Below are 23,309 nucleotides of genomic sequence, written 5' to 3' on the forward strand. Positions count from 1 at the left end.
TCTTAAGCAGTTCTACATGCATAGAAGTTTTAAAATCTTAAAAGAGCAAAATAAAGAAGGAAGCTAATTTGCCAAGGAGTTCAAATTTTGGCCATCCGGGGTACCTGTAGCAGAGCCAAACTAAAGGCCATTTCCTTTATTCTCAAGGATCGGAGGGTAAAAGATAGGGCAGAAAACAAATAACAGTGTTGATGCTCTTCTGAGGCTATATCAAGAGCTTTTATCACACTAAGCTGGCAAAGAAGAATCGAGATCTGGCTCTTTAAAGAGTAACACTGAACATCAAAGTCAAACAGTGCTTCAGTAAATGTTGGGGAGGAAAACAATGAGACATTAAAGATACAGCAAGAACACAGCCACAAGATGGCACATGCTTCCATGCCCTCTGCAATGTCTAAGTTAAATTTTTTTTTTTAATGAGAAAGAAAAAAAGAACAAAAACAAACAGGAAAAAATTTAAAAAGAAAGAAACCAAAGAAACTCCGTTAGTAACACAATCAAGTGAGGGGAATTACCAGTACAGCCGCAGTCTGTTCAACCAGCGCCGGCCGGCCGGCTGCGCAGCTCAGAGTAAAGGGCACCGCATACTGCGGTGTGATGGTGGCTACTTGAGGGTGGAGAGTTGCTACCATTAATGGTGTACAGCTTCCCTGAAACGTAGATTAGGCAGGTGAGTAAAACAAGCACAGAGGCAGGTCATCTGGATTCAGAAGGGCTTTCACAGTCCCCCCAAGTCATTGCCAAAAATAAGTAGTAATTGCACTTCACCTAAATTCATGTACCAAACACAACCTTACCCTCCAACTCTGCAAAGCATTTGCAAACTAAGTCAAATGTCAACAGCCTAAAGCGAAAAAGTAAGGGAACCTTTCCTGGGACAGATTCAGAGGATCAGTTCTAAAAATTCAGTTAACAAAGGCATCTATTAAGAATTCTCTTATTCACAAAACAGGGTTTTTGGATTTCAGAACTCCCTATGTGTCATGGTCTACAAACAGTCACCTTTAGAATTTAAAATATATTTGCTGCTTATATAGATACTTCCTGAGTTCCTTGATTGTCTCAGTCACATGTTCTATGGCAAATATAATGTTTTAAAGCTTTCTACAGCCCAGTTAAGCACAAGGAATGAGGAATGTAATATATACTCATGTAATCCAGCCTCTCAACCATGATGATATTCTGAAAGAGTAAGCAAAAGGTACACCAAGGAACAAAGGAGGAACCTTATATTTTAGAGTCAAAAGGTCACATGTATTAAACTTTTAAGATCTCCAACATAATGAAAAGTTAATCTCACCTCCCCAAATGAGAGTAAACTTACTCAGAAGACAATTTCTCAATGTCTGGCTATTTATCCAATCTAAGGAAGACACTGGCATAGCTATAATAAGGTTAGGAATAGGAATAATTATTCCATATCGATATTTCATTTTAAGTCCACTGAATCATGACCAAGAAAGATTTTATAGTCATAGCAAATACCTTTACCTAGGACAAAGTTTCTAATTCTCAACAGTGCTTCAACAATATTAAGTATCCAAGTTGCATTGGTTTTTACCTGCGTAAGAACTCCTGACTGAATCTGCAATGGCTGAGCAGCTGGTGCCTGGGGTACAATTGGTACGGCATTATCCATCCTCACAGGGAATCCAGAATGTTTTGTGGTTGCCTGTATTCCAGCTGTTGAAAATATCACAGTTGAAATTGCTTTGCTAGGTCTGTAGGTTCTGTTTCTTTAGTTTTTGTTGTTGTTTTTTTTTTTTTTTTAGCTTTTTTGTTTAAATAACTTACTACTCAAAGTTTACTCCTAGAAAGGAGTTTCATAAAAGTCTCCCATTGGGAGTTAAAAAGAGAGAGATTTGGTTCCCTTTACATTGGATAAATGGGAAGATGTTGACAGAGGAAGGGATGGTTTAAGGGAATTCTAAATTCTTTCTTTATCCACCAAATTTTAAAACACAACATTCACCCCCATTAACAGTACAGGTAAAAACAACAACAATAAAAAAAAACCTCCACTTAGTAAATTACATTCACCTTTTAATCCACTAAGGAGGAAGAAAACCTCAAATGTTTATTAAATTGTAATTAACTAAAAGCAAATATTTGAATATAATTATAGCTTTTGGTTAATTATATAAAATAATTATAAAAAGCTCAATAACTTATTTAAGTTACTCTTTTGTTTAGAATGTTTGAGGGGGATGTTTTCTCTATTCCTCAAAAAACAGGACTCAGTCACAATTCAGTCACATATTTTATCTTCAACCAGCATTAACTGAAGAAATTATGCTTAGAAAAAAAGTATTAAAAATATAGACATTTTGGTCTATATTTTATAGACACCTTTTATTTTAGGAATCTGACACACCTTTTATTTTAGGAATCTGTTCTTGTTATTGAAAGCTTTCTAATAAGGCTCTTTTGTGACTAATGGACAGCTAAGAAAATCGAGAACTTTTTACTACTTTTTATCAAACTTTTTAACAAAATGTTTTCAGGAAAGGCCTGTAGTATCAGCTTCACTTTGACGATCGTTAAAGCAGTGGACATGTCTCATTCATCTTTTTATTCATCAAGTACTGAGCATAGATGCAAAATAAATGTTTCTTATAATAACTTACCCTGGGGAAAAAGGGAGCTCAAGATGTTCTCCCTTTTGACAACATCTGAGAGCGTGGAAAGCTCTCTTCTAAACCTATCAAAACTTTCAATGTAGAGTACTCAAGTTACTTTTACGTTTCCAAGTCACCAATGCCAACAGTTTTTGGTAAGGAAGAATACACCCACTTTAATTTGAAGACCTTTTGGTGACATTTTATAAGCTATCACCAACTAATTCCTCTTTCTATTCGTATGATAATATCAAATGAGCATTACTCATATACCCTAATACTGTTATTTTCAGTAAATCAGTCTTACAATTTTCAGTAATTCTTACTAGCACTGTGCTAGCAGACTGGCATAAAGGAAAATACAATCCAGAAATGTACAAAATAAGAAGGAACAGTAAAAATCTCAATTAAAATACTCTAAAATTAACTTTAAAAAATATGTATATATAAATATAAATAGATAGATAGATTAAAGTAACAAATCTGGGCCACGGTGGCTCAGCAGGCAAGAATGCTTGCCTGCCATGCCAGAGGACCCAGGTTTGATTCCCGGTGCCTGCCCATGTAAAAAAAAAAAGTAACAAATCTATTCATCAAGATTTAAAAATTGCCCTCCATGCTTCCTCATGTTATTCTACATAAGAAAACTGAGCAAGACCAAAATTCTTGTTTATATTCCCAGGAACATAGCTAACTACAAGACAACATTACTCTAATAGTATTCTACATATTGGTAGGAACTGAGGAGGCAAACTTTCAAAAGATAATGTTCACTAAAGAAGCCTATCTACAGATCCCACAGTGATGAAGTAAGAAAGGGATGAAATTACAGAACAATAGTTACCACTGAGCAAAACGTGTATCTATTTTGAAACCCATTTACGGATCCCATGGTGATGAAGTAAAAAGGGATGAAATTACAGAACAATAGTTACCACTGAGCAAAACGTGTATCTATTTTGGTCAATGGGAATTGTATGGAAAGTAGTATTTATAGTACTGACCAAAAAATATGACTCTAAATAAGCATCAGATTGCTACAGTAATTTAGGCTAAGTAAACAACAATAGTCAAGCTAGTTTAAAACTAGCTCCTTAGGGAAACACAAATGGAAATAAAAAATTAGCAAAAGATAATACTTTTGGAAACTTCACCCCCACTGTGAACCAAGGATTAGAGAGCTGTGTGTGTTTTGGAGGAACACATGGAATAATAATAAATAATATAATGATGAAAAACTATATAATAATAAAACAATACAATAAATTAATTATATAATAAAATTTACATATATTATAAATTATAAATAATATAATAATAAAAGAAACATGGAAGTACAGAAAGAAAAGTAAAACTGCTTAATTGGTAAGAGTCTTCCTCCTTTAAAATACAAACCTCTCATAAAATAACAGATGGTGAGAGAAAAGTGGGCAACCTGGAATAAGGGTCTGTTGGGCAGAAACCAGCGTATGGTTGTGGCCAGCAAAGCAACTGAAAATTCTTTACAGCTATTTGAGATTAAATACTGAGAGGTAGAACAAAATAATATCTAAAAATGCATAAAGCTATGAACCCCACTGCTTGTGTTTGAATTGTGATTTCACCAAAGTAGTTATAAGGCTTTGGGTAGTTGATGGAATAGTGCTTAATTTTCTCTGCTTGGGAATAATGATATTAGCTACCTCCTAGGTTGATTGTGAGGATGCTTTTCTACATGTAAAAGCACATAAAACAATATCTGGCATAGTAGAGCATATCAGGTATATCATCATCATTTTGAATTCAAAAATCCTTTTTATTTGGAAATTTTTAATTTTGCTCTATCTAGTTTCTCAGGTTATTTAGACTTCCACATAGAGAAAACAATTTCTAAAGCTTCTACTTACCTAGTTATACCAAAAGGGGTTATCCTACTTTTCCCCTCTACCGCTTCAGTTTACATTTTGTTTTGTTAAATGAACTTAAAAGTTCTTCTGCCCTACCTCTTAAGTATCATCTGAGAAGGAGAAGAAAATCTCCGAGTCCCATATCTGAAGATTTTCCCAATGAAACCCATTTTGGCAAAGGAAGGGGCTAGTTTACTAAGTTCAGTAGAAGAATTATTTATCATATGACAACCCAAAGTATAGAATTTACTATTATGAGCATATGTAGAGATAATTTGGTAAATTAGGCTAAATTTGCATTTACAGGCTTCGAATTTGCTCCTCCGCTCTCCCTGTCGTCTCTCCCTCGTTTACGTGGCTATTGCTCTCCTGTCCTCCCGGTAATCTCTCAGTTTCCCCTAACCCCTCTTTGCCTTCTGCTTGCTCCGACTCTGTCAGAAACCAAACAAAAAAGTCACGATCAATAAGTAACCAAAGTAAAAATGCTACCTGCTTCTACGTAAAATGCTATGAGAAGCCTGAATTCCTAACAGGGTACTCACACTGACTTTTTGGGCGAAGTCAAGTGTGTAGTAAGAAAATTCTCTTAAAATAGTTTAACCTTTTAAATGGTTCAGCAGAAAAAAAACACATCTCCCATATTTCAGAAGAAAGGAACTGGATAAATGGATTACAGTACAACAATGAAAAATGAGGAAGACCAGACATAAGAAAATTAAAATGGTATTACAACACATGGAGACAGAGCCTCCTTCTTCAGCTATTTTGTTCCTCTGTTGATAGGAGTTTGCAGGAATGATATGATTCATAAGCTGAAGCAGATAATCTTAATGCTTTCCCCTCACAAGCATTTCATGCTTGTAGAATTTTTAGTTCAGTAAAAAAAGATCTTTACATTTTACAATAAAATTTCTACATTTTAGAATAGAATTACCTTTTATTTGGAACATTATTTTAGAATGGAATGATATGGGAAATAAGATTCAATATATAACGATTTTGTTTCTAACCAATTTTTTCAGGATATATAAATATTCTGCATATTAAGAGGTACACACAAGATATATGACATCAGTATAAGGCCTCAATGGGCAAAAAACTGATATTAGGTAATTTAATTAAGGAAACATTAACTGAACTATACTCTGTAAGTAATACCATAATTAGATAAATAACCAATGTAAAAAGGGAAAATTCATTTTCCGAAATTACCTAATTTCAGTTACCTTCATTATCAGAGACAGAGTTTAAACTTGTCAAAGATAAAAACTAAACAACTAGATGCCTAATAAGGATCTGTCTAAAACAGTTAGGTCTGATATAATACCATATAATTCAGGGGTTTCCCCACTTACTTTGAAAAGCAGGTGGACATACTATAAATGTTTGTTGGAATGGATCTGTCTGAGTGCAAATCTGGGTGGTTCCAGGCTGCAAGGAAACACCCTGCTGAGCAACTCCTGGAACTGGTGCTGCCGATGATGGGTACAAAGCAGACTGGTAGTTTAGCAGTGAGACATCTGAATTAGCCAGAGAAAGAGTAGCAGCTGCTGCAGTAGAACTGGAAGCTAGAACACTGGCCTAAAAACAAAAGGTTATAGTTGTATACTGGTATACTGTGGAAATAATATTTTTATATACATAGAATTTATCCAGAAAACAGAACATAGAACAAAAATTTAAAGATGTAATGTTGACTGTCTTTAAAATAACTCTCTGCTTAAGGAATTTAGATTTCCCAATCCCTAAATTTAATGGATATTATAAATAAGGTCAAATAAGCAAACAAAGAACAAAAAATGGTCCTGTACTGGTTGAGGCCATAAACCCCAACTCTCTTTCTGTGCAAAACACTGTTGGAAGTGAGATTACCACCAAATCTCATAGCTCTTCATTTAAGAAGTAAATCTAGCTAAGAAATTGGGAAGCTTACATTTTCAGTAACAAACTTAAATGTAAATATCCTTGGTCAGCAAACAAAGGCAAAACCACCTCTTAAAGTTAGTTACTGGAAATATCTTCAACACATATGAGAAATGTGGCTAAAGTCAATATAGCTAACAGAAGTCAGGAACCATTTATCTGATTGTGCTAACAACTATAAGGGCATGGATTTGTGCTTAATTTCTGTGAGCACATATCTGGTAGGTATTAATAATGATTTTGTGATAGTGTCTATCAGTCTACTCTATCTTCCAACACTTTGTCAAGCAGATTAACTCTCAAGAAGTAACAAGACCATCAAAGCAAAAACTGGTTTCTTTACCTGTCCTGTACTTTTATCAGGTTATGCTATCCCACTTAGGCTTGAATTTCCAACATCATTTATTGAATACCTGATTGTGTACTGTATTGAGCTGGTTGCTGAAGCTCATGGTTAGATTTGTGCTTGTATTTGGAGCAACATGCGTAGTGAAGGGACTCTTGATCTGACTCACTGTATCATACATATGAACCCTCCGCTTGCAGATCTCCATGTTCTGAAAACAAGACTTAACACTGAAAAAAAGATTAAAGGTTCAGTGAAATAAATGAGTGCTGATATTTAAACATATAGCAAATAACGTAAGATTAACTCAGATCTAAGTTTCTTCCCAAATATTTTCAGATAAAATGAATCAGGTGTTTTTATATAACTATAAAAAGTAGAAAAAACACATTTAATTTTTTATCTCATTAATTTTTAATAAGAAAAGCATCAGTGAGCCAAACACACGAGCACTACATTTGTTGCTCACTTGATAGCTCCATATAATCATAAGATGGTAATGACACAGAGTATCCCAAATAAGAACTATATCATAGCAAAATACCCCACACTACACCATACTCACTGATTGCTATGTGGAAAATCCAGAAGGTGAGTCATTGTCACAAACTGATGGTTAAGGGTTTTCAGAGGAGTAATTCTCTTATCTGCATCAATTGTTAGCATTTTTTTTAACAGATCAATGTATTCTCTTCGATCTGCCTTCTCTGCCAACATATCTGTTCCCTCTAAGTCGGTAGACATATTCACCTTTTCAAGCAAAATTTTAAAATATTATACTTCATCACTTAAACTATAATGCTGACATTAATAAAAATTCTTCATTACAGTGCAATCACTTTCATAGGAAGAAGCTCTTTTTATGTTCATAATTAAAATCTTCACCTAAATTTGTCAGTAGAATAAAGCCAAACAAATTACTTTTATTAAAAATTTGGAAGCAAACAAGTAAAGCAAAAGCGATTGTTATTGCTTAAATATAAAAAGTTTCTATTGCTAAAAAGATTAAATGACGTACGTGTAAAGAATTTTAACAGTTTGGTGCATAATGCTAAGCATTCAATAAATGTTAACTCATATATGTATTTAGTAGAGAAAATAAACTTTCATAAACAATATTTCAAAATACTGACTTGCAACAAAATCAGTTAAAAGAAAAGCAGGGGAGAAATAATTCCAAAAGTATCTTTTGTTAAGATTAAAATTTTTTTTAATATATGGCAGAAATTTAATTTTCTAGAAAACCAAGAATGTGAACTAGAAAGATAACCCTTAGATCTGACTTCAGTATAACCAAGAAGTATGTATTTGATTAAAGAGATACATAAATGTCTGGACTTCTGAAATTTTCCATACTCACCTGAGCCATGTCATCTAAACAGTTAAAAATGTACTTCCGAGCTTCTTTTGATTTTATTCCAGTCTCCAATTCATGTTCTTCAGGTGTCTATAAAATAAGATTTTAAAAAAATTATTGGTATGTTACTTTCCCATTTTATTCTTAATTAAAGCCAGAACACAAAGAAACAAATATCTTCACCTTGCCAATAATAGATAGCAAACATGAAAGTAATTTACAACCGAAAAATCCTCTGGTGGAGAGATGTGGCCTCGATACCTGGCCACCCTTTCAAAAGTGATAAAATAAACAAATATGCAATGCAATGATGAAGCACACTTCCTCAAGAATGTCAACAGGAAAGAAGTGACATTATCATTTTTCTCTTAAAACTGAATTTAAATGAATTTGTATTTCAAATGCTAACTGTCCAACTCTTCTGCCAAGAAGGCATAGAGCCATAGGGTAAATCAAATTATTTAGAGATTTCTCAAGTTAAAGGAGCAGGCTTAAAAGTAAAAAGAAATATTCATTTTTAGAAAATATATGACTTACATTATGGCAGTTAGAAAACTATGTTGAGTGTTATCATGCTTACTGACAATGCTCTAAACATCAGTCATTACTAAATTACTCTATATCTTCATACATCTTCATATAACTAATGGCGAATACTACTTTCCACACTCCCTCTCAGTTCAGCCAACTGAACTGACATTTTGTTTTTTAACTACAGATAGGCCAAATGGATACAATGAAATACTTTTTCAAGTATTTCATCCTTCACCCTCTCCTTCGTACTACCTCACCCTCGGGAATTTAATAACCAAGCTCTGAATTCAAAGCTGTGGGAAAAAGTACAGGAATGGGTAGCACAGTAGGAAAGACAGACCTTAAGCCTCCACAGTGGGTACCCCAAATTAGGATCTCTGTTGAAAAACCTTGTTGTTTTTGTCCCAGCACTGAGAAGATATTCAGCTGGCAGGCCTTGTGTTTGTGAAATGTAACGAATCTGAAACATTAAAACATTAATTTGAAGTGAAAAGGAAAATCATTAAAGACTTCTTTCTACATTAAAACATCATTAGCTCTAGCCAAAAGAGGACCATATCATAAAGAAATTTAACTCTTTCATCAATACAACAGATAATTTTCTGTAAATACATATGTATGCTAACTCACCCACAGGAACACCCAAATACTTAATTAAGTACCTCCTTGTTACTGTATCTGGTATTTACAGGGAAAGCCATGTCTTGGAAATTCTGAGTGTACTCTTGTGCTTTTGATATAAAGTTCAGAAAACTTAAGGAGATTTCTAGGACAGAACAGAATAGTTTCCAACAAAATCTTTTTTATGAATTATCATGTTTATTTTCTTGTTCGTTTTGTTTTATAATACATATTCTATTGGAAAGATCAGGGAAAAAACTATCTCAAACTTCCTTCTTCCACAGCTCTTAGAGCTCTTGTCAACTGCCCCTTTCTCTAAACTGCCACAGTGTTTATTTCTCATAAAATTTAGCACTTAATTTATGTTGACTACCTTCCCTATACCAACATCAGTAGACAGTCTGAACCGTGTTCATTCATTCAATGTTAACTGCACAGCTACCATGAACTAGGGCAGCAGTTCTCAAAGTATAGCCTGAGGACCCCTGGAGGTCACAAAGACCCTTTCAGGGGGTCTTGGAAGTCAAGACTGTTTTCTTAATAGTACTATATAACATTTGCCTTTTTTGCTCTCATGAACATACAACACTCATGAGATTTCCAGACCAGAGGCAATGTGTAATGATGTTGTTGCTCTAATGGCTAAGAAAATCTATCTTACATATTCGTTGTTTTAAAAGTTTATTTTTTAAAATTGCTTCTGCAATTCTCCCCACTCAGGAAAGCAAAAGAAGAGGCCATATGTTACCACGCCACTCCTGTATATAAATGGCTTAAGATGAGATTTAAGAGGGCAAAGAAACTTGTAAGCAAGTAAATACATCTTACTTAACCTCCTTACCCCCCAAAATCTCAGTCTGAATTTCCAATTCAGTATTGATTGATAGTTATGGACCACATAAACAGACCTCTTTGGGATCATTAATAATTTTAATTTAAGAGTATAATGGCAGAGGTCAGAAACTGTGGCCTGCCATTAGGAGACAATTTTAGAAACAGTAGCATATTATTCCAAATCTGTGAAAGTTATATAACTGAAAACCAAAATACAGCATAAGCCAAATAGGAAAAAAAAATTTAATGTGGACGAGAATAAATTTTAAGTGATAATTTATTCTTTTTACATTTTTGTGATAACATGTATACAAAGGAAAATTTCCCAATTTAACTACTTTTATGTATATAATTCAGCATTATTTTTACAATATTGTACTACCATTTCCAGCAACCATTACTAAAATTGTTCTATCACCCCTAACACAAACTCTGTACCTGTTAAACAATAATTCCCCATTCTTACCTTTCTCTGTCTTCACCCCCTGATAATCTATACTCTACTATCTCTATGAATTTGTATATTTGAAGTATTTCATGTAAGTGAAATCATACAGTATTTGTCCTTTGTAACTTATTTCATTCAACATGTCTTCAAGGTATATCTACATCTGTGTTACAACTTATGTCAGCGCTTCAGTTTTTCTTTTTTTAAGGAAACATTATTTAATTATGGTAAGATATACATAGCATAAAAATTGTTTTAAATTTTAAGTGGGCAACTCTTTGACATTAAATACACTGACAATACTATGTAACTTTCACTACTATTTATTCCCAGACTATTCTCATCATCCCAAACCAAAGTTCATACTCATTTAGTATTAACTCTCCATACCCCCTTTCCCGTCATTCCTGATAATCACTATTCTGCTTTCTATAGCTTCTACTTACTCTAGGTAATTTCATAGAACAGAAATCATACAATATCTGTCCTTTTGTGTCTGGCTTATTTCACTCAACATGATATTTTTAAGGTTCAATTATAGCAGCATAATTTATATACCATTTAAATAATTTCTTTATATGGCCAAATAATATTCCATTGTAAAGATAAACATTTGTTTATCCATCCATCTGTTGATGGGCACTTGGGTTTGTTTCCACCTTTTGGCTATTGTGAACAATGCTGCTATGAATGTTGGTGTACAGTATCATTCAAGTCTTGCTTTCAATTCTTTGGGATATATTCCTAGAATTTTCTCTTTAACTTTCTGAGGAACTGCCAAACTGACAGCAGTAGCACCATTTTACAATCCTACCAACAGTGTATAGGGTTCCTTTTTCTCCACATTCTCACCAACATTTATTTAATTTCCTTTTTTTTTTTTATTAGAGAAGTTGTGGGTTTACAGATCATACATAAAATACAGGATTCTTGTATACCATCCCACCACCACCATCTTGCATTAGTGTGAAACATTAGTCACAGATGATAATAGCACCTTTTTATAATTGTACTATTAATTAAAGTCCACAGTTTAACTTAGAGGTCGCTAATTGTGTAATGTAGTTCCATGGATTTTTTTCTTTTAAGATTTTTATTCTGTTACCATATATATAATCTAACATTTCCCCTTTTAATCACAGTCAGATACACATTTTCAGTGCTGTTCACTGCATTCACACTGTTGTGTTATCATCACCCCTATCCATTACCAAAATATTTTCATCATTCCAAACAGGAACCCAGTATTTTTAAGCCTTAATTTCCCATTTCCTATCCCCATCCTGTCCCCTAGTAAACTATATTCTAGATTTTGACCCTGTGAGTTTACTTATTCTAATTGTTTCAAATGAGTGAGAGCATGTATTTGTCCTTTTGTGTCTGGCTTATTTCACTCAACATAGTGTCTTCAAGGTTTATACATGTTGTTGGATGCATCAGGACTTCATTCCATTTTTTGTCTGAATAATATTCACTGTATGTATACACCACGTTTTATTTTTCCAGTCATCAGTTGATGAACATTTAGGTTGCCTCCATCTTCTGGCAACTGTGAATAATGAACACTGGTGGGCAGGTATCTGTTCATGTCCCTGCTTTCAATTCCTTTGGGTATATAACTAGTAATGGGAATGCCAGGTCATATGGTAGTTCTATACTTAGGTTTTTTGAGGAACTGCCAAACTGTCTTTCACAGTAGCTGCAGCATTTTACATTGCCACCAGCAATGAATGAGTGTTTCTGTTTTTCTGCATTCTCTCCAACTCATTATTTTCTGTTTTTTTGTTTTGTTTTGTTTTAAATAACAGCCTTTCTAATGGGTGTGAAATGGTATCTCACTGTGGTTTTACTTTGTGTTTCCCTGAGGGCTAATAATCTTTTCATGTGCCTTAAGACTATCTGTACATCTTCTTTGTAGAGATAGTTATTCAAGCCTTTCGCTTATTTTTTAATTTGGATGTTCATGTTTTTGTTGTTAAGTTAAAGGATTTATCAGATACGTGGTTTCCAAATATTTTCTCCCAATATGTAAGTTGCCATTTTATTTCCATGATGAAGTTCTTTGAGGCTCAAAAGTTTTTAATTTTCATGAGGTCCATTTATCTATTTTTTTCTTTTGCTGTTTGTGGTTTAGGCTTAAAGTCTAAGAAACCACTGGTCCAGAAGATGCTTCCCTTTATTTCCTTCTGGGAGTTTGTTAATTCTAGCTCTTATATTCATTTTGAGTTGATTTTTATATACAGTATGAAGTAGGGGGCTTCCTGTTTTGCAAATTGAAAGACTATTCTTATCCAAATTGAGTGGTCTGTCACTCAATTGGACATAAACCTGAGGATTGATTTCTGAGCTCTCAATTTGATTCCACTTGTCTATGTGTCTGTCCTTGCCCTGTACCACATGGGTTTTTTTGTTCGTTTGTTTGTTTTTGGGTGTATGGGTTGGGGATCAAACCTGGGTCTCCCGCATGGCAGGTGAGGCACATAAATTTGATGACTGGCTTTTTCATTTCTGCAAAGCAGATTGTTGGGATTTTGACTGGGATTGTACTGAATCTATAAAAGTTGCTTTGGGTAGTACTGATGTCTTAACAATATTTAATATTCTAAATAAATTCCATTTCTTTAGGTCTTCTTTGACTTCCTTTAGGAATGTTTTAGAGTTTTCTGTGTATAAGTCCTTTACAACCTTGGTTAGATTTATTCCTATTTGATTCTTCTTTTTTTTTTTTGTATGCTGTATGGTGGGAACTACATTTTATTCTTTTTCTATATGAGTATCCTGTTATTGCAGCACCATTTGTTGATTTTTCTGGGGGTGGTGGAATGGAATGGGGTGGGGTAGGAAGTACACAGGCCAGGAATTGAACCCAGATCTCCCACATAAGCAGGCAAGAATTCTGTCACTGAACTACTCTTGTACCCCCTATGTAATTCTTTTAGTTGCTATTCTGAATGGAATTTTTTCTTGATTTCTTCTTCTGATTGTTATTAGTGTGTAGAAACACCACTGATTTGCTGGAATTCATTTATTAGCTCTAGAAGCTTTGTTGTGGATATTTCAGGATTTTCTGTATATAGGATCATATCTGCATTTAGGGAAGGTTTTATTTTTTCCTTTCCAACTTGGATGCCTTTTATTTCTTTTTCTTGCCTAATTGTGCTGTCAAGAAGTTTCAATACAATGTTGAATAACAGTGCTGACAGTTGGCAACCTTGTCTTGCTCCTTATCATAGAGGGAAAACTTTCAATCTTTGAAATCAGGATCTTTTACAATTGACAGCTATCATAGTTTAATTAGCAGCACACATTCTTTCTTAGAAGTATAATAAAATGATGCATCTTTCAATCAATGGTTTCTTAGATTTGATGAAATACAGTATATATGCTCTTAAATACAGTATATAAACTTCTATCTGGAACATGACTATATGTAGCAGGTATTTAGTCATTCTTCCAATAAGTATTTATTGAGCCAGGAAGGGGTGATTTTAAAATGAAACACTGTTACTATTCTCATGGAGCTTATAATATAATGAGGGACACGGACACTAATTCAAACTGAGCTGGCATTCTGAAGAAAACAGACCTCTATAAAAATATATAACAAAAGAACCTGACCTAGACATGGGGCTGGTGAGGAAAAGCTCCTTGAGGAAGCTTTTCCTTGATCTGATCTGATAGGCCTTTAGTAGACACTGACTAAATGAAAGGAATAGGTACTGGATAAATATGGGCAAGGCCCTGTACTAGAAGGAATCATATCTTTAACCAGTGCTGAAATGATGCTGAGTAGTTAGGTTCAAGTGTCAACTTGGCCAGGTGATGGTGCCCAGTTGTTCTGTTGCTGTGGACTTAAATCATCAGCATGTGAAATACACCTATGGTTGATTACATCTGCAGTCCGCTAAGGGGGAATGCCTTCAGCAATCAGTGATGTTTAATTTAATTTGTTGAAGGCTTAAAGGATAGAAGTCAGAAGAGAGCTCAGTACAGCTCAGCTCAGTACAGCTCAGCTCAGCACAGCACAGCACAGCACAGCACAGCACAGCACAGCACAATGCAGCTCAGAACTCTGGCCAACTCAGACCCAAACATTTGGAGATGCAGAAAGGACACACCCCAGGAAAAGCTGTTTGAACCCAGAAGATTGGAGAGAGGCCCAGCAGATATCACAGTGTACCTTCCCAAATCAGTAAATTTGTAACCCAATAAATTCCCATTATAAAAGCCATTCCATTTCTGGTGTATTGCATTCCGGCAGCATTAGCAAACTAAAACAGATGGCAACAGGGCTGGAGCATGGAAAACAAAGGATGATTGTGTAAGATTAAGATAGAGAAGAAGGAGAGAAATAGACCTTGTCGGGGTTTGGAGGCCATGTTAAAGATTTGGCCCTTTATTCTAAAAATGATGGGAAAGCACTGAAAACCAGGGGAGTGACATGCTCAAATTTGTGTTTTGAAAAGAACACCCTGGAAAAATATTGGAGCAAGGCTAGAGTAGATAAAAGCCCATGTAAGTGATGAAGATACGCTGAACTAGAGTAGCAGTAATAGAAAAAAACGAGTAAAATGGTATATAGGACATAAACTGTCAGGAGATTCATGTATACACATAGAAAAATGTTTTCCCTTCATAGAATTTATCTCAATTATATAATTATTTGTATGATTATTTATTAATGTCTGTTTTTCATCACCAAACCATAGCCCCACAAAGGGAAAGTACTTTTGTGCCAAAGTACCTGGCATGAAGCACATGCTATTTATATATATGATGGAAATTAACAACATATATAAATAAATACAAAACATACCAAAATATGAGATTACGTGAGTGCTGAAACATTAGAACTTTAAATTTTTGTCTCTTGACTTATTGCATCTTTTCTAACTTTCCTATAATCATGCACTTACTGAGTTTAAAATTAAAATTTTTTTCTATTATAGAAATAGGGAGTTTCAATGTGAAAACTGAATGGAAAGCGATCAACCCAATGTTGCTTTCACATAGCTTAAAATAAATAACAAAAACCCACATTTATGCAAAGAGTACTATTATAACTTGTTATTTTAAATAATTAAAATGTTTCCAACAAATTTGAAGCTGTGAATAATACCAAGGGAGGGTATACACATTTGACTTTGAGACTGACAAACATCTGCTATAAAATTTCAGCTATAGCATCTACCAAAAAACCCTACAACTATGAAAGGCTGAATGCTCTTCTCCTAAGACCCTACAACTATGAAAGGCTGAATGCTCTTCTCCTAAGACCAGGAACAAGACAGAGATCATTTACTCATACTACTTCTATTCAACATTATACTCAAGGTTCTATCCAAAGCAAGTAAACAAGGTCCTATCCAAAGCAATTAGAACAGCATCCAGATTGGAAAAGCAGTAAAATTATCTTCATATGCAGATGACATAATGTGTGTCTAGAAAGTCCTAAGGAATTCACTAAAAATCCACTAGAACTGGGGGTACATGGGTAGATCAGTGATAGAATTCTCGCCTGCCATGCCTGAGACCTAGGTCTGATTACCGGTCCATGCACTCCCCCGATCCCCCAGAAAAAAAAATTCACTAGAACAAAATGAGTTCAACAAGGCTGCAGGATACAAAATCAATATGCAAAATCAATTGTATTTCTATACACAAGCAAAGAACAATGTGAGAATGATATTAAGAAAACAATTCCATTCACAAATAGTATGAGAAAAAAAAATACCTAGAAATTAACAAAGTGAAAAGAGTGCATTCTGAAAACTGAAAAATATTGTTGAAAAAATTAAAGGCCTAAATATATGGAAAGACCATGCTCACGGATCAGCAGCCTTACATTGTTAAGATGGCAATACTTTCCAAATTGATCTACAGATTCAATTCAATACCTTTCAAAATTCCAGTTGGCTTTTTTGCAGAAATTAATAAGTTGATCCTAACGTTGATATGCAAATCCAAGGGGACTGAAGATACACTTGACCACCCCCCCCAATAATCTTGAAAAAGCAGAAAAAGTTGGAAGATTCATACTGCTTACTTCAAAGCTACAGTAATAATAAAGACTCTGTGGTTCTGGCATAAGGACAGATATACAGATCAATGGAAGGGTTGAGAGCTCAGAAATAAACATTTTTATTTATTTATTTATTTTTCACATGGGCAGGCATCAGGAATCAAACCCAGGTCTACGGCATGGCAGGCCAGAACTTTGCCACTGAGTCACCATGGCCCACGCTGGTCAACTGATTTTTGACAAGGAAACCAAAACAATTAAATGGGGGAAAGAACAGTCTTTTCCACAAATGGTGCTGGAACTGGACATTCTCAAGCAAAAGAATGAAGTTAGACCCCTTCCTTATACCATACACAAAAATTAACTGAAAAATGGAGCAATATCCTAAATATAATAGTTAAAATCATATTGCTCTTAGAAGAAAACTTAGGGGTAAATCTTTGTGGCTTTGAGTTTGTCAAAGGATTCTTAGAGATGACACCAAAAGCACAAAAATAAAAATCAGATAAATTGAACTTTATCAAAATTAAAAGCTTTTGTGTGTCAAAGAACAAAATCAAAGTGAAAAGACAACCCACAAAATGGGAGAAAAAATTTGAAAGTCACATATCTGATAAGGGAATGTTACCCAGAACATATAAAGAACTACTTCAATCAATAAAAAAATTTAAAATATTAGACATTTCTCTAAAGATATATAAAAAGTTAATAATCACAATAAAAGAAGCTCAACATCATTAACTATTAGAGAAAGGCAAATCAAAAAAATGAAATTTCTTGTCATACCACTAAGATGGCTATCACAAAAAAGACAAATAAGAAGTGTTGGCAAGGATGTAGAAAAACAACCATATAATGTTGGTGGGAATGTAAAATTGTGTAGCCATTTTAGAAAATAGTTTAGCTGTTCCTCCAAAAGTTAAATAGAGTTACCATATAAGCCAGCAATTTCACTTCTAGCTATATACTCAGGAGAAATGAAAACACATATCTACATCTATATTCATCTACACATGTTCACAGTACACATGCACACAGTAGCATTTTTCTGAATAAGAAAAAAATGGAAACAATCCAAATGTTATCAACGAATGAATGAATAATATGATAAAGCCATACAATGGAACACTATTCAGCAATAAAAAGGAATGAAATAGTGTATGTTATAACATGGATATATGCTACAACAAGGCTAAAGACTTGAAAATATGCTAAGTAAAAGAAGCCAGTCACAAAAGACCATATATTATATGTGATGAATATATGTTCAGAACAAGCAAATCTATGGAGAAAAAAGTAGATCAGTGGTTGTCTGAGTTGCCTAGCAGGGAAGGAGTGTGGTGGGGAAGTGGAATGGGGACTGACTGCTAATGGGTTTAGGGTTTCTTTTTTGGAGTGATGAAAATATTCTAAAATTGATTGTGGTGAACATGCTAAAAAACCATTTAATTATATATTTTAAAAGAGTGAATTGTATGGGAGGTGACTTATAACTCAATAAAGTTGCTGGGAAAAAACAGCTGCAAAAACAAGGATCCTGCCATATTAATTTTTGGGTATCAAAATAAACTTTCCCCAGTGCTGCTCTACAACATCAGCAACCTACTTACTTAGCACAGGAAAAACTACTTCCTCCTACTACCCACAGTTTTCACATCTACACAACACACAAAAATTCTCAGAACAAGTCATTTCTTTAGAAGGAAAGCCCCAGTTGTACCTAAGCTTCTAAATCTAATTCTATCTGATTTCACTTCCTAAGAAAAATTAAAGCAACACCTGTTTACTATGGTTGAAGAGATGTCCACAAAATAGTTGGCCTAAGAATGGCATTCTTAGATCTTTACTAGCTCAGAGAGTGAGGTTTTTAAATCAGGAGACCATGAAGTCCCCAAAATTATATTAGTCAAAAAGGGAAACAACTCAAATGTTATCACAAAACGTTGTGTGTGTATACTTTTCTGACACAAAACAGAGAGTATATTTTTCCGACTAGATCAACAGCACTCATCAGATTCTCATAAGGGTCTAAGTTCCAAAATGGAGTAAGAATCCATTGCTCAGTTCAAGCAAGTCTATGGTTTTTTAATCATTTAATGCCCCTCACACTTGTTTAGGGAAAATAAAGTAGCTGGCTGTTTCTCACAATGTAGAGGAAAGAAAGGGTAAAGACTTGCAAAGCACCATGTGAAAGCTTACTATCAGGTAGGCCACTCATTTTTTCTATTTCACTCAAAGTCCAAATTTTGTCCAAAAAGTCAGATTTTGGGAAATTGGTCAATGCTGTATCTACTCTAAAATGGATGTAGAAGTCAAAATCTAGATTGACCAGGGAAAAACACTGTTTTGCTCTTTTTACCTTCTAATCATTCCAGATAACTAACCATTTATTTCTCAGGGAAACAAACTTGTATACCTACTAGGTTACAAGACACAGTGTCAGGAGCTGAGGATACACTACTGGAACAAAAGTCCCTGCCTTCAACAAGCTTACGGCCTAGTAAGCAGAACCATTTTTGAAAAGGAATAAGGAATAAGAATTCACAATTTACTTCCATGGCAAAGGTTTTCCCTGGATGGACCAACTCTCTGGGAAATTGTAGCTTATCTTCTCCTAAAGCGTGTCTCTTTAGAGATGATTTATGGAAATACTTTTCTGCTCAGATGATTTCTCTTCTAAATCCTATTTTACAGAGATCCAATATACATCACAACTTCTAAACTAGGTGTTTCAGTTGGAAGAGAGTACTTCAGCGGGTGTCACGTATAATAGCTCAGAATGAGTCAAAGTTCACTCTTAAAATTCCAATTTCAATTCCTCATCCCTATTTTACTGTCATATCTAAACTCCCAAGACATATTAGTTAACAGAAGTTAAGTCTCTAACAAATTTGAAATAACAGAAGATAAAATCCATTTTTATTGTCAAATTACAAATACTAAGTTCAGATTTAAAAAACAAGTAGAAAAAAAATAAAAAACAGGTAGAGAATATTCTATTACTCTTTAAAAAATTCTTTGTAATTGGACTATTCTTTTCCTGAAATCTACTTCATTAGTACTTTTCTTTCTCTAGAATCTACTTACTTACTATTAACTACTTACTATTTCCATCCAAATAAATACTCTTACCTGATCATATTCTGAAGCACCAGGATAAAGAGGCCATCCCAGGAACAGCTCAGCTATCACACAGCCCAGGGACCACATATCAATAGCTTCACAAAAAGGTAATCCAAGAATAATTTCAGGAGCTCTAGCAAAATATAAAATTTCAGATAAAAAATCAACATTATTTTGGGAAATTGAGTCCTGTTTTAATAATACTTAAAGGTATATTTATTTAATGAAACAGAAAATGGCCTATAGTATACAATCTGCCATCTGAAACTCTAAAGGTCAGATGTGTTATGGAATTCAGAATTTTTTGAATTTCAGAAAGGTAATACAGTGTATGAACTACATATTGTATAGTTCCAATGGAGTTTGGGGCAGTACCGTACAATGAAACATTTAGTATTTCTATAACAAAACACATTAACAGTCACACTAAGTCAGCTAAATAAAGACTTTAAATAGCATTACACTGTTCGAGGTCAGATCTTGCCAATAAATGATTTTATGCCAAACTTATGAAAGGCTTTCATTTCTGAAAGCTTTTTGAATTTTGGAATCATGGCTAAGAGATCATAGAATACAGCTCTCAGTATCTTTTTATTATTAAAAAAAAAAAAAATTCAATGGCCAGGTCAAGAAATACTCCTTCTTGACAGAAATGCCTTCTAAAGTCAACTGATGGTTGACAGCCTGTCTGGATTTGAATCCTAGATCATCATTTAAAAGCTGAAGACAAGTTACTTAATCTCTGCTTGCCTCAGGCTCCTTATTCATAAAATGGAGGCAAGAGAATCTACCTCTGATGATTTTTGTGAAGTTTAATATATTAAAGCTCTTAGAAAAGTATCTGGCACATAGTAAACCCTATATACATATCAGATTATAACAATGCTATTATCATTTTAAAACTTTTAACTCTGTGTGCTTTTGTTAATGTTCATTTCCATTAATGTTTCAAGTGAAAATCATAACCCTAGGGTACCTTAAATAGAAGATTAGGATATATAGACTAGTTATATATATGAACACCTCTAAAGTACAATTATTATCCCCATTTATAGAGAAGGAAACTGAGGCAAAGAGAGATTAAGTAATTTGCCCCAATCACAAATCTGGTTAAGTGAGAGCTAGGATTTGATAACTTAGTCTGATCCTGGAGTTGAGTGTATTATGCTGTATTAAAACGAGTAAAAGCTAGTATATACTTGTCTATATAAATCTATTTGGCATGATAGTATACAAACCGCAACTAAAATTAAATAAATGGGTTCAAAACAGAATGATAATAATAATAGGTTAACACTAATACTGAGAAGACAGAACCATTCATAATGCTTACTATGTGCCATATACTGTTTTAAATTCTTTATAAAAGTAATTTAATCCTTCCAATGATCTTATGAAATCATTGGAAGGAACTATTGCTGATGTCAATATTTCTAAAATGCATATTTTTTTCATCTTAACATCTCTGAAATCAAGATGATTCTTAAAAATGATGGCATATTGGGCAGTGCGACAGGGGCTCAGTGGCAGAATTCTTGCCTGCCATGCCAGCGACCCAGGTTCAATTCCCGGTGCCAGCCCATGCAAAAAAAAATGACGGCATAATTTTAATTTAATGGCAGTATTTTTACTTTTTTCTTTTTTCAAAGCTTAACAGGTTTATTTGGGGTGAGGGGGCAGGGAAAAGGTAGGTGGGAAAGTGGAGAAAGAGAAAGCAGGTAGGAACCTGAAAAGGGCTTCTACCGGGGAAGCCAGAGTAAGGAAAAAGAAAATGGCTCCCATTTTTACTTTTTTAGTGGCATGTAATGCTTTGCCTTATAATCAAAGACATCTTAGATTCTATATAATGTAGTATTATTTCCATTTTACATTTAAAGAAACTGGGCACTAGGAGGTTAAGTGACTTGCCCAAGGCCACACAATTACTAAATGTTGGGACCTAGGCAGTCTGGCTTCAGGATCTGAGCACACTTTATCATCTTCTTTAAATAATCTCCTTTCCTTCTTACAAATTGTAGAATTTGGATCTATAGGGAAACTCCTAGATCATCTAGCATAGATTCCTCATTTAGTAGGCACTAAATGGAAAAGCAGTTCTCTCCATGACGAGCCATCTAACAGGCAGTGTCTACTAATGGAGTGCAGAGGTTTCTCAAACTTTACTTTCAAGTAATATGTGCTTATTGTTGCTTTTTTTTTGGAGAAGGGTAGGGACAAGGATTGAGAGAGAATATACAACGAAGATATTTATCTAAATAAGAGTATCCCCAAGAATGATAAAGTACTTGGCTGGTTCTTGTCCACCATTACAGGGAGATAGCCTCAAAATCTTTTGAATTTCCAGTGATAGGAGAGTGTTTTGTTATTCATGGTGGACCCCAGAGCACACCCAAATGCATGATGACTCAGGGTTGGGGTTTTGAGAAGGGTTGAAGATTGAGTTCCACCACCTGGGCACTGTTGCCATCAACCATGCCTGTGTAATAAAACCCCCTAAAAAACTCCTGAGTGCCGAAACTCCAGCAAGCATCCGTTATTGATAATACACACCTCTGTACTGGGAAGGTGGTGCATTCTGACTCCATGTTGAGAAGATAGGGAAGCTTTCATTTGAAACCCTCCCAAGACCTTGCCCTATGCGTCTCTTCTTTTTGTATCCTTTTTTCAGTAACAAAACTGTAAGTTTAGCACTTTCTTGAATTCTTTGAGTCATTCTAGCGAATTATTGAGGGTGATGGGAAACCCTGAATTTGTAGCCAGTTGAACAGAATTGAGGGTAACATGGTAATCTTCTTAACTTGCAGACAGAGTCTGAAAGGCAGTATTATAGTGGACTGCTCTTAATCCATGGAGTCTGGCCTAACTGTGGGTATTTAAGAATCAGAATTGTACTATAGTTAATAACAGAAGGTACTGAAGTCATTTGTACCTTCCTAAGTAAGTATGAATAAAAATGTATATATATATAAATTGGGAGTCCACACTGTCTAGAAACTTTCCTGATCCTTACGTAAGAATAGCAGAAAATCCAGGCCTGTTCAAACTTACACTATTTGACAGCTATGGAACCAATGATATCTCCTGCTTTTGTAATACTTGATATGAACCGTGGTTTTATTAGCCAAAGAAACAACCTTCAAAACTGATTCCGTTTTTTTTTAAAGCAACCAGAATGGACAGAGCCCCAGGGGAGCCATTAAAGAAGACTTATGAAATTAGGAGAGAAAGCTTGCAGACATTGCCACTGCCTTTCCAGCTGAGAAACCCTGAACTTCATTGGCCTTCTTGAACCAAGAAGAAACGGAGATATTCTCCTATATATGGTGGTGGTGAATGCATAACTATCTGACTGTACTGGGAGCCTCTGATTGTTTACTTAGGACAAATTGTACAGTGTGTGAATAAAACTGTTTAAAAAACAAAGAAAGATATAAGTGCTGGAGAAAATGTGAAGAAAGTGATGTTCACTGTTGGAAGGGAGTAGAATGGTGGAAGCCCTCTGGAGGGCAGTGTGGTGGTTCCACAGGAGACTAAGTATAGGGTTGCCATAGGATCCTGCAATCCATTATTAGAAATATACTTCGAAGAACTGAAAGA

At 34.6% G+C, this 23,309-nt stretch overlaps 1 protein-coding gene across 3 annotated transcripts in view; it reads right to left on the reverse strand.

Moving 5' to 3' along the window:
• Positions 1–23,309, reverse strand: part of HIPK1 (homeodomain interacting protein kinase 1) — a 67,612-nt gene that overhangs the window by 12,838 nt on the left and 31,465 nt on the right. For all 3 annotated transcript variants that reach the window (XM_077119820.1, XM_077119819.1, XM_077119821.1), the window contains exons 3-10: positions 19,722–19,845; positions 9,005–9,124; positions 8,134–8,220; positions 7,339–7,523; positions 6,841–7,003; positions 5,860–6,085; positions 1,562–1,683; positions 516–650 (exon numbers count right to left, since the gene is read on the reverse strand). In XM_077119820.1, coding sequence (XP_076975935.1) covers positions 516–650; positions 1,562–1,683; positions 5,860–6,085; positions 6,841–7,003; positions 7,339–7,523; positions 8,134–8,220; positions 9,005–9,124; positions 19,722–19,845 — 1,162 coding nt within the window. The remainder of the gene's footprint in view (positions 1–515; positions 651–1,561; positions 1,684–5,859; positions 6,086–6,840; positions 7,004–7,338; positions 7,524–8,133; positions 8,221–9,004; positions 9,125–19,721; positions 19,846–23,309) is intronic.

This window comes from Tamandua tetradactyla, chromosome 11 (assembly GCF_023851605.1).
Source record: "Tamandua tetradactyla isolate mTamTet1 chromosome 11, mTamTet1.pri, whole genome shotgun sequence".
NCBI classification, from domain to species: Eukaryota; Metazoa; Chordata; class Mammalia; order Pilosa; family Myrmecophagidae; genus Tamandua; species Tamandua tetradactyla.